The following is a 19,894-nucleotide window of genomic DNA, read 5'->3' as shown; positions in this document are numbered from 1 at the left end:
CCTGCGCGATCCGGAGGTGCCGGAGGAGCATGAGCCAGCCATGGTCATTCCGGAGCCACCACAGCAGCGTGGACCACCCGGGGCGCCTCAGTTCCCACGACATGTTGGGCCCGGTCCTTCCCCATCATATAAGCGGCTAAGTTGCGACGTTGACAGGCTGACGTATGTGGTGGAGTGGATGGCTGTAGAGCTGCAGAGGCTTTTAGAGCGTGAGGGGTTACCTCCACGACAGTTCATTCCGCCTGCGGAATGGCATCAGCAGCATAGGCAGGAGGAGCAGCAGGATCCACGGCCATAGTATTTTATCATTTTGTTATTTACATACAAACTTTTGCTGTATATATCAAACTTTTGTTGTATATATAAAACTTTTGCTGTAAACGGTGTAACATATTCGAACAGTACCCGGGTATTTCAAATTATTTAATGCTATAATATTTTAACGTTATAGTATTCGAACCGCACACTTAAAAATAATTAACGGTATAATATTTAAACGTTTATAGTATTTGAACAGCACCAGACTTGGTATAATAATTTATTTCAAAACCTCGATAACGATATTCTATATTTGAACCGTATATAAGATTTTCAAAATTTTAACGTTATACGCTTTTCGACGACATCGACTAAATAATAAAAAACATTATATATTTTTAACTCGTTATATATTTTAAGCGAGTTAACGTTGTAACCGGGTGAGAATTTTTACCTCAAATATGCCGAATGACCAAACAAAATTATGAAAGGTTATATACGCTGCGTATATACGCAACGTATATAAACCTTGTGAATAACTGATGCTTCAAACCCACCAAAATGACCCCAAAAGTTCAGATGGTTTATCTACGCTGCATATAGCTCTATATGCAGCGTATATAAACCTTTTTTTTTGTGCAATGATTGCTGATCATGCACTGATCGAGATCCATGCTTTACCTACGCTGCGTATAGGTCTATACACAGCGTATAGGGGTACGCTGCGTATAGACCTATACGCAGCTTAGGTAAACCCTGATTCAACTAGGGTTTGGTGTGCCAATAGGCACATTGGTGTACCAATAGGTACGCCCTTTAGTAAATGGTTGGCGTGAGATTTTAGAAATAAACAAATGTATTTCATGTGAAGCATTATGTTAAATTAATAGGGTCACCCATTAATGAAGGTAAAGCCTTGGTTAGAGCCAAAAGACGTAAGGTGTAATGGGTTTTATAAATAAATGATTATGACTTTAATTATTGAAGTTAAAGGGTATCCATTTGCAATTTGATACAAACATAAAGAACGAAAAGTGTAATTTACCCTTTAATATATAGTAGTTACTATTCATAGGGATGCTTCAAATGTATTTCATGTAAATCGCTATGTTGAACTAATGGGGTGATCCATTCACGACGGTAAAGCCTTGGTTAGGATCAAAGGACGTAGGGTGCAATGAGTTTTACAAATAAAAGATTATGACTGTAGTTATTGAAGTTAAAGGGTCTATATTGCAATTCGATACAAATATAAAGTACAAATAGTGTAATTGTAATACATAGGAGTTACTAATCATAGCATTAGATAATTAACCTTATTCATAAAATATAATTGTTCATTGTTTGCCTATAAAAAGGGGTTCACTATTATTCATAAAATATAGATAATTGTTCGTTAGTAGGCAATGCAATTAAATCGCATGTGGTTGGTTGGGTTCACTATTTGCCTATAAAAAGGGGTATATGCCACACTAACCCAAGTGTGGAATTGAAAAGGTTCCATGGGTTCGAATCTAGAGAAAAAGCCACATGCATTGTGCATACCAGCCCCGCTTCAAGGCCACATAAATCCTATGCTAAAACTAGCCAAAATCCTCCATTCAAAAGGTTTTCTTATCACTTTTGTCAACACCGAGTTTAACCACCAACGCCTACTTAGATCACAAGGGCTTGAAGCCCTACATGGCCTTCCTTCCTTTCGGTTCGAGACCATCCCCGATGGCCTTCCACCACCCGAAAACACAAACGCCACACAAGAGATCCCGTCTCTGGCCAAATCTGTTGAGGAAACTTGTTTGGGTCCGTTTAAAAGTCTCGTGACCAAAGTGAATGCCTCTTATGCACCGGTGACTTGCATCGTGTCGGACTTGCTTATGGGCTTCACCCTAGCTGCGGCCGAAGAACTCGGTATCCCGGAGATTCTTCTCTGGACCAGTGGTACTGGTTCTTTAATATGTTACAATCAATTTACAAATCTGTTGGAAAAAGAGTTGATGCCTCTTAAAGGTAATTTGCTCCAATTTTTTGTTTACATGTATATCAATTTATACTTGCAACAATTGAAATTTTTACATATCAATATATTCTTCTAACACACATGATGGGAATTCAGTACAAATGATACGTTATATGATTTGTTTTGAATAAACTTTCAAACTTTTTCTCACAATAAACTTGAAAGTAAAAATTGAAAAGTAGGTACAACCTAAACAGCAAATTTGAAATTTAATACCACATGTGCTCATTTGTTTTGTGGTTGTAATGTAAAGACATTGTGTGATCGTAATTGCTAACTTACTATTGAAGTTATATGCATTTTCAATGAGTCGTGTACGGTTTGTTTGGCAGGTATGAACCGGTTTTTTTAGGCATATAACTTCAATGGTAATTAGTAAGTTATGGAGAGAAATAACCCATGTCATCATAAAAACTAAAACTTTCTTCACTCTATATCTTATTCCCACACCACTAATCTTATTTCCACATTTTTTTTTAACTCTATCTCGCTCTATATATATCTATATCTATATATATAGAGAGAGGGGGGGGGGATGGGAATATTAACACCCTTTTTAAATTGATTGTCTAGCAAAACATTAATTGACAGGTCATATTTCCATCCCGAAAGGTTTACTAATTGACATATTTTAGTTTTGTTTAAGTGTGCTATATGTGTACATGCCACATTTACAAAAAGTTTTAAATGGGTGTTAATAAGAAGCTACTTTAGCCTTAAAGTAAACAAGCCTTTCATTAAAGTTTACATTTTTAATACATAAGCTAGAAAATAGGAAGCAAATGGTACCTTAAACGAAGTAACATACATAAAGCTAATAGGGTTAGTTTAATCACTTTGGGGTCTAAACCAAATTCTAAGATCAGGGCTGATAAATATTTTTTGCTTAGGGTTTTAAAATATGGGAATATGATAGACACACATTTTATATACGATTTTTAAAAGTCATAAAATCACACAATCCCAAAATAAACTTTGAGAGACCAAGGGCTGAGAGAGTTGTGATTAAAGAGAAGAAATGTAATACGAAATGAACGTAGCCAAACACTAAAAAAATGAGGCCCCTAAAATATGGACCACAAGGTAACTTATTTTTTTATAACTTAAGTCACATCTGAAGGCTAATAACTTCATCTTTCTTTTATCTACAGATCCAAGTTATTTAGTAAATGGTTACTTGGATACAGTTGTAGATTGTATCCCGACCATGCCGGGTATACGTCTAAAAGATTTCCCTCCTTTCATTAGAATTATCTACCCTGGCGATGAGTACATGGTTCGATTTTTATGTTTACAAGTAGAGAGAGCGAAAAGAGCTTCAGCCATCATTTTCAACACTTTTGATGCACTAGAACATGATGTTTTAGATTCACTTTCATCAATGTATCCTCCTTGTTATGGGATTGGCCCTTTACATCTACTCGAGAAAAATATTGCTGATAAATCTCTTGCATCTTTCAAATCAAACCTTTGGAAAGAGGAACCTGAATGTCTAAAATGGTTAGACTCCCAAGCACCATCGTCTGTTATTTATGTGAATTTTGGTAGCATTGCAGTGATGACGCCTCAACAACTAGTCGAATTTTGTTGGGGACTAGCAAAGAGTAATTATTCATTTTTGTGGATAATACGGCCTGACCTTGTCATTGGTGATAATGCTATGCTCCCACCAGAGTTTGTAACCGAAACAAGTGATAGAGGGATGTTGGTTGGATGGTGTCCCCAAGAAGAAGTTCTAAATCACCCGTCAATTGGAGGGTTTTTAACGCACAGTGGATGGAACTCGACACTTGAAAGCATTTCTAGTGGCGTGCCAATGATATGTTGGCCGTTTTTCGCGGACCAACAAACGAATTGCTGGTGGAGTTGCAACAAATGGGGTGTTGCCACGGAGATTGACAATAATGTAAAGAGTGATGAAGTCTCAAAACTAGTGGTTGAGTTAATGAAAGGAGAAAAAGGGAGGGAAATAAGGAAGAATGTCATTGACTTGAAGAACAAAGCTCAGGAGGCATGTATTGCTCCTTCAGGGTCATCCATGACTAATTTGGAGAAAGTAGTTCAACTAATGCATACATTTTCAAAATGATTTGTAATCTATTTTTTTATGCTTTTGTGCTTATGCTATGCTCTAATAGAGATGCAAAAAAAATGTATTTTATTTTTTATTTGTATCATAAGGTGATATGAAAAGTATTTTCATGCGTCACTAATAACATCCTTTACCACATTCTTCTTATACCTAGATCTCTTATGCAGTTTTTTAAAACTTCATATCCTCCATATTTAGGGTATTGCGGAGTAAAGAACTTCAAAATTGTTATTCTTGTGAATATCCTTAGAGATTGGTATTTTTTAAAGAAATGATTAGGAACAATTCTACCTATCTTGACAGTCTCATGGACAGAATGACATATGTTGATCAAGTGAATTATTTATATCATTAGATATAACCAGTGAGATTCCCCCACATGATGAGGCGGGAATTCGGTCATTGTTGACTTGGTTTGTTACAGTACCAACACTCACTATAACATACGAAAGAGAAAACTTCAATAAAACACTATCGTGATATGCTCAATAAAAAAGTGAATTTTTTAGTAACACTAGTTATTCTAGACGACTTCCTAACATTTTGTTCTCCATTAGTGACACCCTCAGATAAGCTTGATTCTTCTTGCTCATGACTAGGACCGTCAACCATCACAACTCACAAGTTCATCAACAGCCACTGTATGACGTTGTTGCTCCGCCCTGCCTATTTCAGTTGATGGATGTTGTGCATCAGTAGTCACTACAATTCTAGAAGAATCACCTAGTTGCTGACTATCAGTAGTGCTAAAATCATCTACTACCCTCTTTTTTCATCATTGGGTGTATGGTCACTTAAAGAGTCATAAAGATTGAAAAATTTGAAGTGTTAACATCCTTTCTATTTTTAAAATCGGCAGAAGTTTCATACGTTTATTTTTTTATGGAAAAACATATTCATAAAAGTTAACATCTCTAGAGAATACAAACCTTTTTTCATCCAAACTTTATATCTCTTTTTCAAATTAGAATACCCCATAAAAACACATTTTTTTTTGCCCTTTCTTCAGACTTATCATTATTTGTTAACATAATGCAAAAATATAAACATCTAAATACTCTTAAGTGACTTAATGAGGGTTCAAAACCAAACAAGAGCACATAGGCAGATCTACCATTTAAAATAGAGGAAGGTGTTCTATTAATTAATCTTAAAGAAATATTAGCCTGAAAAAGTAAAGAAAGCTCTGGCAATATTGAGTAAATGCCTATGTTTTTGTTCAACCAACCCATTCTCTTGTGGGGTGTAAGAACAAGAGGTTTGATGTACAATATCTAATGAATTTGTAAAAATCAACATTTAGAGTTAACAAATGGTACTAACAATTGTTATAACAACTGAAAGATAAAAGCTAAAAAAACATGATATGCCCAAATGGATATGGACACATGTTTATATCTATAGAAAACCATAAAAGTGAATATCTTGTTTAGTTGGAATCAACGTGGTACCGATATTGTTGGGGCGATATCAATTCGGTTCGTCACAATACTGGTACAGTACCGACACTCACTATAGTTTACGATATAAAAAAAAGTACTCTATTTGAACATGTATTATTTATTTGTATTGATATTCACGTATTTTGTTATAAATATTAGTAAACTTATAATATTTGACATATATATAATTTCTCGAAAACTAATGTCTTTATAATTTAACAAGTCCGGATACTCTAATAGTACTCTCCGCCTAGGCCGAGTACTCGCAACTCCTTAGTCGACCGGCCTAGAAGCGCCTAACGAATTTGTTGTAACAACAGATATTGCATATTTATTTTTTAAAGAGAACATACAATTTTTGTATGTGATAACTTGAGTGAGCCTGAACTAAATCTTGAAAACTCATTTCAAGGTTTTCCTTCTTTTTTGTCTTATACGAAAACTACAGCAAAACCCTTTGAAATGCTCTATATCACCCAAAATCATATATCAGGATATATGCCATTAATGGCCACTATGCAACCAATCCTATCCAGTCATCTACATCTATCCCAAATTGAAATTGCCGTACTGATGAGGAAATGAAATTGCCGTATTGATGAGGAATTTGCCGTAGATTTCAACTGACCCCATGATTTTTTTAATTTATTTTTTTATGTGATAACGACAATATATATGGACAAACAAATATAGTTATACAAACCATTTTATTTATAAATAAGAAAATCAGTTTATAAAATAAATGATTCGAATAAATTTTTTTTTATGTAAAGTAGTTATGACAAAGGGAGTGACGTTGCAGCCAGTGGCGGACCCAAGAATTTTTCCATAGGGGTGCAGAACATTTTTAAAAATTTTAGGCCCATAGGTATATAAGTAAAAAAATCGGTTCGTATCGGGTCGTGTCGTGTCGAGTCATGTAAAACAAAAGAAATTGCGTCATAATGTCCCTACTCATGGTTCCTATCACAAACAAATTGATCCATAAGTTCATCGCTCCATAACATAATGTTTCAATTTTAATTTTCAACCTAGAAATCGTGTGTAATCACCCTAAAAATCATCTAAACATAATCACCCTAAAAATCATCTAAACAACATAATCACACTAAAAATCATCTAAACGACCATAAACAACGTCAAAACACATGAAATTTCAAACCTATTTAAGAATTTTGTTACCCTTTGGTGTCGGACGGCGGTGGTTCGCGGCTGCTGATGACGTGCTTTTGTGGTTGCTGTTGTGTTCGATGATCGCTGGTAGGAGACGACCCAAGAGAGGGAGGGCGGGAGGAATTCTAAGGGACTATTGCGCGTATTTTAATTATTATAGTTTGAACTTAAGTTGAGTTTGGTTAATGGGCTAGTAATTAGTGGGTTAATTATGTTTAATGAAATAGTGGGTTAAGGTATTGGGTATTTGGGTTAAGTTGGGTAGTATAAGTTTATATAATTTAGGTAGTTTTTTTTAATTAGAGTTTACTAAAAAAGTTTAAAATATAAATCGATAATATTTTTTACCTAAGGTGTGTGGACAAAAAATTCCAACGGGTGTGGATGAAAAAATTCAAGGGGTGCGGACGAAAAAATCCAAGGGGTGCGAACGGGATTTTCAACGGAAAATAGCACTAAAATTTTTTTTTCCTGGGGGTGCGCCCACCCACCTTAGGCTAGGGGTAAGTCCGCCCCTGGTTTTAGCAAAGTTAAGAAAATCAATAAATAAATGATTTGAATAAATAATTTCTTTTATGTAAACTAGTTATGTCAAAGGGAGTGACGGTTGCGGCAACAGCATCAAGGGGAGTGGTGTTTGTGACGATGATATCGACGAGGCATCCATGGCAAAAGTGGATATGATATGTCATATGACGCTAATGATGGTGGTGACTGAGCGGAAGATACAAACTCTTTTTAGTGAATTCGTTTAGAATTTAGAAAACAAAATTAATCTATTTTACTTAGGAATTTGTTCATAAACATAAATGGGTGTTCACGAACATAAACGAATGATCACGTACAAAGATGAACAAAACGTACAAAGATGAACGAGCAAAATGTGTGTTCATGTTTATCCGTTTAATTAAACGAACAAGAAATTTGTTCATGTTCGTTTATTAATTAAACGAACATAAATGAACTTTCTGCCGAACAAGTTCACAAACTGTTTATAAACATTCGATTCGTTTACAAATCTATTTTTACATGTATATCATACTTGCAACAATTAAAAATTTACATATTAATATATTCTTACAACACACATGAGAGAAATTCAGTACAAAATTAACTTTAAGTGAATTCTGCATAAATACTTATGCTATTGCCTTCCATGGCTCGGCTCATTAATTTTATGAAGCTAAAAAGTGGAACTCAAGGTCGGCTCTTCAAGCCAACTCGAGCTCAATCGTGTCGGCTCGCTAATTATTTTTTAATTTTCTAATTTTCTTTTTTTTATTTTTTTTTTACAATTATTATTGATAACAAAGAAAATATAATTTAATGCGATACATTATGGGACTTCTTGCAAGCCTTTTTTCCTCTCTCCATAGAATGTTGTTTATACTCGCCAGAAACACTTATTTCAGACAACCATTTACTGATCCAGTAGCGGTCACGGGTATTTAAGTTTCATCTATAATGGATTTGGGTGAGTTTTCCCTTCCAGGTCTCAAATTCGAGTATAGGGGATAGGGATTTCTCATTGAGGGGTTTAAATTGGGGATCTATTATGCGAGAGGGCTCTCTATCACGGACCCGGTTAAGACAACGTATGCTAGACCTCCCGACATTCGCGAATAATTCACACCTTTCAAAAAAAACTTATTTCAAACATTTTCTCACAATAAATTCTAAAGTAAAACCGAAAATGAAACTATTTTCTCACAATAAATTCTAAAGTAAAACTGAAAATGAAACTGAAAAGTAGTTACAACTTTTTCTTAATGCCTAACGAATACTATACAATCCAGTAACCCAGACAAATCCAATGGCGAAAGACCACCTACGCTCTATGAACACAGACAACGTTGGTGACTAGGCGAGCAAAGTGTACCAAGTGGGACCCCAAATATACAACACACAACAAAATTTTAAATTCAATACCACATATGCTTATTTATCCAGAGTAGAGTTAGGGCCCTCTATTTAGAAGGGTGCGAGATGTCTCTCACAATAAGTTAAAACATTATCACTCTTAAAAAAAAGTAATACCACATGTGCTTACTTATTTTGTGGTTGTCAATACAGCAAAATTTGAAATTCAATACCACATGTGCTTATTTATTTTGTGGTTGTCAATGTAAAGAGTCATCATAATTTCCAACTTATTATTGGAGTAATAAGTATATGCACATTTAATGAGTCGTGCACGGTTTACGAACATAAGCGATAAGGTTTTTATGATACAAGAGGAAAAGAACATGAAAATATCAAAGATGACATGAATGTAAAAGCCATAAAATCATGCAATTCCACCAGAAACTTTGATAGACTGAAAGCTGAGTGAGTTGTGATTGGAAAGAAGAACTCTAATACTAAGTAAATGTAGTCAAACACTAAAAATAACTGTGGCCCCTTAAATAGTGACCACAAGCTTCAACTTATTCTTTATAAGTAAAGTCGTTAATGTTGATAACTTTATTTTTCTTTGGTCTACAGATCCTAGTTATTTAGTAAATGGTTATTTGGATACAGTTGTAGATTGTATCCCAACCATGTCGGGTATACGTTTAAAAGATACTCCTCCTTTCATTAGAGAGAGCGAAAAGAGCTTCGGCCATCATTTTCAACACTTTTGATGCACTAGAACATGATGTTTTAGATTCACTTGCATCAATGTATCCTCCTTGTTATTAGGGATGACAATCGAACCCGAACCCGATGGGTAAACTCAAAACCCGACACATCTGGGACGGGTTTGGGGTCGGCAAATCGGGTTTGGGACGGGGTTGGGACGAGTTTTTATTTTTTTCACAAGTTTGGGATTTGGTGATATACCCGTATACCCGACCCAATTACCCGATAAAGTAAACCCGTTTACCTGATTGTATACCCGATATAATTTCTTTTATATTTTTAAATATGAAAATATATAGTACATCCTTTTTTTATACACATAGGTATTTTATCCCGTATACATTATAGTTATTTGATATATTTCTTTAGTGATAATACTAAATGTAACTAATCAGTAGTTACCCGATGGGTTTTGGGTCGGGTATACCCAACGGGTAAACTTTTTAAAATTAATGGGTTACCCAAAACCCGCGGGTATACCCGATACCCGATGGGTATTTACATGCTAGAAACCCGACGGGTTTTGGAACGGGTTTGGGACAAGCTTATCTAATCGGGTTCGGGGTTGGGATTACCTAAACCCGCCCCAAACCCGAGCCATTGCCATCCCTACTTGTTATGGGAAGAAGTTTTAGATCACCCGTCAATTGGAGGGTATTCAACGCATGGTGGATGGAACTCAATGCTCGAAAGCATTTCTAATGGCGTGCCAATGATTTGTTGGCCGTTTTTCGCGGATCAACAAATGAGTTGCTGGTGGAGTTGTAACAAATGGGGTGTTTCCATGGAGATTGATAATGATGTAAAGAGTGATAGTTTGACTCTTGACAAGTTAAGTGCGAGCTTGGAAAGGAATGGGTCAAACAGGTCAAATGAACGGAGAGGCTCGAACGGACGAAAGGTAAGTAAAACTTACAACTCCTAGAATAGAGGCACAACATGTGTGATAGAAAGTATTTTGGTGATTAATGAGAATTGTTAAGATGTGAACTTATGGCAAAAACCATAACGAGTTAAAAGGAGTAGAACTATGATGAACCATATTTTGGTGATAACCAATGTTTGTTTTTAAATAAGACTTTATGGGGTAAATCATAACGGGTCAAACGAGTAAAATCTTAAGTAACCATATTTTTGTGATAAACCAATGATTTTTTTTTAAATAATATCCTATGGTGTAAACCATGACGGGTCAAACGAGTAAAATGATAAGTAGCCATACTTTGATATTTTGGTGATAGACCAATGAATTTTAAAAATAAGGCCCTATGGTGTAAACCATAACGGGTCAAACGAGTGAAATGGTAAGTAGCCATATTTGGTGATAGACTAATGAATTTTAGAAATAGAACCCAATGATGTGAATCATAACGGGTCAAACGAGTAAAAGGGTAGGTAATCACATATTAGTGACCAAACAATGAATTTTTGAAATAAGGCCCAATGGTGTAAACCATAACAGATCAAATGGGTAAGATGATTAGTAAGCACCCTTGTGGCAGTGAACAATACCTGGTTAGGTTGAGACACCTAAAGGGTAAGCTAAGAATGGGTCAAATGGACAACCGGGTCATACGGGTCAAATGGTGGTGTTATCGTCATTTGAATATGATATTTAATGTTTTGTCTTGTTACGTCTCATACTTATGGTAAGCATAATGTGCGAGCATGCATTGTCATGAACCAGCGAAAAGATTCACAAGGTATTGATGACGGTTCATTACTTGACCCCGCCAGGTATATGTATTGGGTGATACTTACGGTAAAGGCCTATGGCCTGACTAAAGATGGTTAGGTCAGAATTGGATAATAGATCGTCTCAAGTGTGGTATTTCTAGTAATTGGGTAAAATGTCGTTAGAGCCAAGAATACGTTTATGATGCGAAAATATATGATTACATGAGTTATTAAATACTAGGCCTTTGGAAATCTTTGTGTTCTTAGGGACATCAATAATCTTTATAGGATAACAAGCTAAACGTGAGTGCTATTTTTCATCTAGCCTTTTTTAAAAGTTCGTCGGCTTGCAAGAAGGTCGTAAATTTGACTAAAACACCCTCGGATAATGGGTTTGGGTGAACTACCTCCAAGGGTAGATTAGATAAGGAGTCCTATGTTCGAGTGATCCTCCTTGTAATTAAATATGAGAAACTTGACCTAAAAAGACTTAAAGTCTCATAATGGGCCGTTTGGGTAAAGCATCGTAACGGAAGGTAATATGGGCTTAATTAGGTTTTGCCTAATGTAACCAACCATAATAGGGGTTGTGGTTGGTAGAAATGATAAAAAAACCATGATAAGAAAGTAAGAGGCATGAACTAGAATGCATAATGTCTCCTAACGGGTCGGTTGGGTAATAAACCCAAACCGAATAGTAGGAGCGAAAAACTCAAGAAATATGGGCCCGCGTAGTGGGTTGTAGTTTAAAAGATTGTAGAGGAATAAACCTCAAAAGAATAGAATTGGGTCTGGACCAAATTGGATTTGAATTGGATTGCAGAGGAATAAATCTCTAAAGAATAAAATTGGGTCTAGACCGAATTGGATGTAAATTGGAGCGTCACGGGAGGGAGACACATAAACCTTCCACGACGCGCGGGGGCGCGCGGTCACACGTCACACGAGGGAGCTGGGTTTCTGTAACACCCGTATAATTACTATTTGAATTTAATAATAATTCATATGATTTATCTTTTTTTTTAGAGACGTCCAATTAAAACATAAGTTAAAAGGTAAAGTTTTAAAGTAACAAAACATTAGTCAACTACGGACTAATTCAAATATTCATAAGTTGTTTAGCAACTTGTTTACATCCCAAAAAAAAACATAGTCTATTAAAGATAGATATCGCGGAAGCTTCAAAAGTGTGTTCGGTTCTTCAAAAACTTGCTTGATCGTCATCCGTAAGATCCCCATTGTCACCTAAGGTCAAAACCACTAAGAATGTTAGTTTTGACATTGATATAGTACATGTAAGCAAGTTCCGACATCGAAACATGAAAAATAAAATAAAATTTCAAAAGTTACCCTGCCGCGTGTCGTGGCACATGTCGCGTGTCAAGGGGATCTAAAGGATCCTACCGCGTGGCGCGGGGGAAACACTTTTCCAGCAAGTGCAGGTTTGTGACCTGCATTTGCTACCAGCTCCGGAAATTCAGATTGTCAACTTCGTTTGGCCATAACTTTTGACTCGTAAGTCTGTTTTAGGTGATTCTTTTTCCTATCCGTCTGTAAATTCATTACCGACGTGCCCATTACAATTATCATACCGAAAATTCAATCTACGGGCCGAACGACTAAATGTCACTATGCATTTATTCGACCTGTTCTAACTTTACCCTTTTTACTACCATTTCGCTAGTAAGCCTATGGCGCCTTATGCCCATCATCCAGGGATTAGCATCACTTTCATTTCCTTACCAATCCCATGGTTTAATGCTCTTGTGATTAATGTCGCCTTTGCTAACGAATTGAAACACTAATACTACAATTTACACTATTATTCGACCCGTTGGCTCATCTTGTGGGAATCCTCCAATATGATGACTACCAAACGGTTCTTTATCAATTCTAACCCTATTAATTCAAGTAACGATCATGGTCACTAAAATCAACACAACTTCTAATCTACAATGCAACTACGCATACTTTAACAACATGTTGTTAAATGTAACGGGTCAAGTTACATATTTGGGTAATTCATCGACATTGGTTTCTAACCATAATTACCCATTCCCGGGCTTGTCAATCTTAGCGTATCACGTCCATTCCATGGATTACGTTTTTATAACTCAATTTTAATAAGTGATGTTTTAATCACTTCAACACTACAAAATTCGATCATTATTTGACCCGTTTGGTTGTTTAATGGGAACCACCATTTTACAACATACCAAACTTGTTCTAACTAACATTTAACCCATTTCTTTATCTAGTGAGCTACATCACTTTATTTACATTCCAAAATAACTAATTAGCCATATCGTCAACCAACATACCTAACTAACTTTTTGACCCGTTTGGTTCGTCGAGTGAACTTCATCACTTCTATGACATACCAAACTTACATTCGACACTACAATCTCATCAACATTTCTAAGACTATTGTTTATGCATATTGTAACGAAACCGAAAGTTACGTACCTTCAAAGCGTTCCTTTCAAGCGCGTATCACCACTAGCTTGTCCACTTGATGTTCCGATTTTCTTGCCTATAGAGTTCAACCATAGACGTTTAGAACTCTCTTATAGTATATAACGCATAATTTACCACACTAATCAAATATGCGTTTTTAGTCCAATTACTCAACACTTGTCTTCTCTTAGGCATTATATCAAACACCTAATGAGCATGATTTCTTACAATTCAAAGTCAAGTTCTTGACTAACTACTTAACCTAAATTTAAACATTATTTCACATGTTCATGACAATTTTTCATATTAACCAAATCTGGATTTGCTCCATAGAGCTCAAATACACTAAGTTAACAAAGGTAATCCTAGTATTTAACATAATTCTAAAAAAACACTTATCACCTTCAATTGTACTCATGAAATTTGCAGAATTTAGGCATGACTTCACATGTTATTGTCTAGGTTTTACTCCTAGACACTATATCATCTCTATTCTATCCAAATAGCAAACATGCAACATCAAATTTCGGATTTCCCAAATTCATGAGAATTTCAAACAAAGAATTAACATCAAATTTTACATACCTTACAACCCCCTTGCAACGAGGATCAGTAATCTACGCTCGATTTTCGATTTTAACTTGGTTTGAGCCTTCAATTTGAGAGATTAGTGAGTTATTAGGGTTTTGGAGAGTGGGGGTCGCCCTTCTCCTGCTTTGATCGAACCAGACACCTTAATGGTGTATTTGGTTTTTATTTTTATTAAACTTAGTATTATAAGTTTAGATTTTAACGACATAGGCCCCTTCACTTCCATTTAGATTATATCCTTGGCATTTCTAATTCATTCATGTTTCCACACGGGACAATTAACTAACTAGGTTATTTATTCCTAGTTAGCTCATTCTCATTTATTTTATACTTTATAATTCTAATATAAAGTTTTATATTTTCGGGGTGTTACAAGTCCACCCCCCTTAAAAAGGGTTTCGTCCCCGAAACCTCCTTTAAGTAGGCCTTTGGTTTGAACCTAACCATCTTAGTTTCGTTTTTTTTTCAAGGCATTCTTTCTTTTCCGGCATAAGGTTTTTATTCATATTGGCATATTCGTCTTTTAGGCATATGTCCTATTGGACCATAACCTTTTATCATCTATTTCCTATCTTTGTCGCCTATTTGACCGGGTTGCCTTTTGACCATCCAGTCACTGAGTCCATCAGCATACTTACTTAACGCTAGTCTTATATTGACAAGCGCTCTACATAGGCCACGGCGTTATTTAGACTGCAACTTGTTTTATTGCCTAAACTAATTGGTCACCATTTTGCCTCATACCTCGTCATTCGGGTATGCAATATTGCCGTCATCGGCCCTTTGCGTGTTTATCATTTTGTATATAGTAACTCATATTACAGCGTGGCTGTATTCTGTATCACTCTTGGGTCCGTGATCACATCACATCATGTTTAGGTTTTTGTCAGCTTTTCATTATTATGAGTCCTCTTTCGAATGCATCGTCTTACACCTATCGGCGTTAAGACTTATATTCTTTAGTATTAACCATTTTCTAACTTCTCTCTTAGTATTTATATTTGTTAGGATGTTGTTCCTTTACTAAAACTGAATTTTAGTTTAATGTTTTTCTCTTAAACATATGTCGATTAATCATTTCAAGGAATTGACGACAAGGATTATTCTTCTCCGTCATCACTTTACGCGAGAAATCATAATGGGTTCCCACGCTTTATATTTCCGAGCCGCAGGTTCCTTTACCTAGCCTTGTAGACTATTCTATTAGGTCTTCACCTTTTTAGGGTGAGACCCCATAGTTTGTTCCTTTGTATTTACGACCCAATGGTCATTTTGGACCCGTAGACCTTTACATTGTTTCTATTCTGGAGGTTATGGTAATCCCATGGATCATCTTCTATCCGTTTGACCTTGACCGTAGTCTAAGGCTACACTCATTTTCTTTCGGATTATCTTTCCGACTCTATGACTTCTTATGTCACCTTCACGTCGGTTTATTTTACTCATACCGTTATTTGGTTTATGCCCCTATTTCCTTTCAACCTGTTACCATGTAACACCCCGTGTTTTCCAAAGTCAAAGTCAAAGTCAAGTGTTGACTGTTATTGGAATTAAAGATTAATAAAGATTAATTTCACTTTAGTTTCATTTTGATTTTCGTATTATTTGGAGTAAGTGTTGTATAATCAAACTAATCGACCGATAATCGAACTGTGAATCAACGACCAACTGTGGATGGTAGGAAGTAACAACGCAATAAAGCTAGTCAATCAGTAATCAAGCTAATCAAATCAATCATCGAACTCAAGTGTGGGGATTTTTGTACTTTTTATACGTGTGTGTGTGCCTTATGTGTTACTTGTGCATGTTTACTTTTATGTTAAGGTGTGTGGTGAATCAATCAAATCAATCAAGACTCAAAGGTGAATCAAACCCAATGGAAATCGAACCCGAAATGGTTGTAAGGATGCTTGTATGTAGATATAGTAGTTGGAACTAAAAGTAATTTGATTAGGAATTCTATCATCCTCAAATCATCGTTCATCGAACTCGAAATATCGAAAATCATCGCAAAACACTCAAAAACCAGGCAAGCCGATCGAACAGGGCAACCTGATCGAACAGGCTAGCCGATCGAACAGGCTGTTCGATCGGACAGCTGCTCGATCAGGGATGCTGTTCGATCAGCAGACCCTTTCCTCTTTTGGAAGCCTATAAATAGGGCTGTCCTTGTCAAGCTTTCCACTTTTGGAAAAGCTCTGACCGACCAGCCTCTTCTTCTCACTAAATCTCAGATTTCTCTCAAACCGGTAAGTATTTCGTTCTAATCCTTGTACGTTTTTGTTCATTAATCGATTCTCCATCTTTCTATCTTTCAAAACTTGGATTTCATCCATGAAATCACCAAGATCTAGGTGTTCTTGAGTGATGTCATCATGGTGTTCTTGGTGTTCATCAAGAACTTCATGTTCTTGACTTCATTCAACCATGAATAAGCTAGATCTAACCGATTTCCACATAAATAACCTAAAATCTTCCAAAGATCTTAACATTTCACGGTAGAAAAGGATTGGAAGATGAGTTTTCATCTATCTTTCAACTCTTTTACACTCAAACCGGTGAAAACGAAGCTTGAACCGATTTACAAATCAATCTAAACGAACACATGGTTCAAGATTCGGGTTCTACCGAGAGATATACCGATTCCGGGTTAAACGTTAAACTTGGGTTCCAAACCGTCTCTGACCGAGTTTGGGTGATTCCTGCTCGAGTCAGTAGACTAAATAGGGACTTCAGCTTGGTGGTTCAACTCGTAGTCAAAATATCTCTAAAACATCAACAATTCACGGGAAGAAACAAGTGTTAAGTGATAGGTTAACCAAATCGAGAAGCTGGCCGAACGGCTAGGCTGTTCGATCGAACAGCCCAACCGAACGACTATGCCAGCCGATCGGTTAGGCTAACCGATCGACTAGCACTTAGACCCACCAACTCACCAAAAGTGTAGTATTGACGAGGTACTGTTCGATCGACTACGCCACTCGATTGTAATCATTACTGCTCGGATCATGAGATACTATACTTTAAAACACTTAGACTTTTCGAAACATTGGAATGTCACCCGATCGAACATGCCAACCGATCGAGTGACATATTTGAAAACAATGCAATGCTAACCGATCGGTTGGGCTAACCGATCGAACAGCTGTTCGATCGGCCAACTTGAAAGGTAGTACAAACCATCGTACACAAACACATCCTTCACATCAAAGGAAGAAACAATCCACTTGAAGGAACCAGCCGATCGAGCCAGCCAGCCGATTGAATGGATGTTCGAACGGACCTTCAAACCAATCGAACAGCCCACTCGATCGAACTGCTGTCCGATCGAATGGCCTACTCGATCCAAGTACATTGTTTACTTTTCCGCGTTACTCATCGTTGTGTTATCGAACTATTCAGGCTAACCTATTCTCAGTGCTCCCTTCAATCCACAACCAATCACTGTGAGTATACTCGATCCCTTTTTGCTTTCAGCACTTTTGGGTGTTACATACGTAATCTATCAAAATCACAAGCAACACAAACTATTTGAACGCTAACCTACTTGCATGTATTACTTGTCTAAATGATTGCTGTTTATTATGTTTACACGTGGAGTGCTATCTGCCTGCTTTAGCAACGTAGTACTATAGTTTGGACTCAGCACCCGTTCACACGGGGGTTGCTAAGGACAATTACTTGCATGGATTACGGTGGTAATCATGTATTGCGAACTGTCTCGGACAGTCAACCCGAAGTCATTGGTATCGATGGTCCCATGTTGATAATTTACATGCATCGTTTGCCCTTGTGTACGTGCTTGGTTATGCGTAAACTATTCGAACTCTATATGCTGTATCAAACTTGTGTACTCACCTTTACATTATATGTATTGACTGTTATTTTAACGTATGTGACAGGTGTTTAAGCTACTAGCGTGCTAGGGAAGCGAGGCAATAATAAGCTTCTAGGAGCCAGTGACCTTAGGACAGTGTCCACGTACCTGTTCCAGGGCCATAATTATCTGTAGATCTTGTACTGGCACCTGTAGTCAGTAAGATTTACGGATAAACGTCTAGAGGTCTTAAAACAATATTTACGTTCGGTTTGTAATAATTAAGAATTTGAGTTGTCGGAACAGTTCCCATATTGTTTGGTTGATTTCTATGATAACTTGTTATTATTTGGGACACGGTATGGGACGTGTTATATAACTGAATTGTATGATAGTTGTTGTGGAAACTTCTGAACAATCTGTTTCGCTCAGTGCCGCGCCCCGATGATTCCGCCATCGGTTGGGGTGTGACAGATTGGTATCAGAGCCATAACTATAGGGAATTAGGTTAGACACGATCTAGTCCGGATCGCTGTTTTATAGACCTAGACTATAGTTAGGAACCAAGAGACCAAGTTTATGTGCTTATTTTATGTTGCTTCCTTTTATTCTATCATTACATCCGAACTCCGAGCCAAACTTTGTAATTTGGACGGGATTAGGAGTGAAACCCGCAAATTCCTGCCTAAATTACAAATTTTTGTCGATTATTTTGTGCGATTTTCTAACAAAACGGGAGAAAGTTATACCAAATTCGGGGCTGAAACCCATAAATTGATGAAAACTTCCTCTAAATTTTCTTAAAACAAGGAAGAAATTGCTAAGCTAGGGGTGAAACCCTAACCTTGGCAGTTATTCCAACTTTAATTTTATCTCGCCAAGGCAATTGACGGACTCCAACGACTCGAACTCACGAGTATGACCTAGAATGCGCATGTATAATGCCCAAGAATCGAGGCAGAAACATGTCCCCTAGAGTCGAAAGTGACGACAAGTCAACTGTGAATAGTTAAATTGCCATGGTTAGTCAAAGTCTAGTAGCCGCAGACAATCCATTTTCCGATTTTGAGTGTTGTTTTGTTGATTTTGTATGAATTACCTGTTTACGTGTTTTGAGATTTGTTGGTTACTCCATTTGTTATCAATCTACGTGACCTTTGTTGATATCCTATCTCGATTCAAATCCCTGTTGATGTGATCTAAACGAAACCAGTGTGCTATGCTACGCTATACGACTAAAATAGACGATACAATGTGATGCTATCCGATACGCAAAACGAACGACACTCGACTTGTGGTTATAGGTTTCTGTTTTCTGACCGCCTCTGTGATAAAAATTGCGTACGTGTTTAGGAAATTAAGTGCTCTACTTGCTTAATTGCTTATGTGCTCTAATTGCTTCTGTGCTTATGTGCCCTATGATTATGTGCTTATGTGACTATGTGTGATACGTGACGAGAAATGCGACGTGATTCTAAGCTTTAGAGATCTAAGAACGTGTGAGACTCAAATTCGTTGTGTTGAGCCTGTGACGATGTCTATTGCAGACCATGTCGTCATCTGGACAACCTAGATCACGCTCGCGTCTTACCCGCCAGGAGAAAAGAGATCGACGTCTGGCCGCTATCATCTCTAAGACCCTGGCAAAAGCCGTCAGCGATGTGTTCGAGAACGCAAGCAAGTCATCTGAGGAATCCCGAACCCTCACGCCCAAAGATCCCAACAAAGCTACTTTTAGCTTCAAACAA

At 36.9% G+C, this 19,894-nt stretch overlaps 1 protein-coding gene across 1 annotated transcript; it reads left to right on the top strand.

Moving 5' to 3' along the window:
• The first annotated feature begins 1,641 nt into the window (after positions 1 to 1,641).
• Positions 1,642 to 4,514, top strand: LOC110942241 (7-deoxyloganetin glucosyltransferase). Its single transcript, XM_022183989.2, has 2 exons — positions 1,642 to 2,265; positions 3,427 to 4,514. The coding sequence occupies exons 1-2, from the start codon at positions 1,761 to 1,763 to the stop codon at positions 4,362 to 4,364; spliced, it is 1,443 nt and encodes a 480-aa protein (XP_022039681.1). The 5' UTR covers positions 1,642 to 1,760; the 3' UTR covers positions 4,365 to 4,514.
• Positions 4,515 to 19,894: the final 15,380 nt, after the last annotated feature.

The sequence above is a fragment of the Helianthus annuus genome, chromosome 5, assembly GCF_002127325.2.
Source record: "Helianthus annuus cultivar XRQ/B chromosome 5, HanXRQr2.0-SUNRISE, whole genome shotgun sequence".
In the NCBI taxonomy this organism is placed as follows: Eukaryota; Viridiplantae; Streptophyta; class Magnoliopsida; order Asterales; family Asteraceae; genus Helianthus; species Helianthus annuus.
Note: the sequence above shows the minus strand (reverse complement) of the source record. Positions and strands in the feature narration are given on the sequence as shown.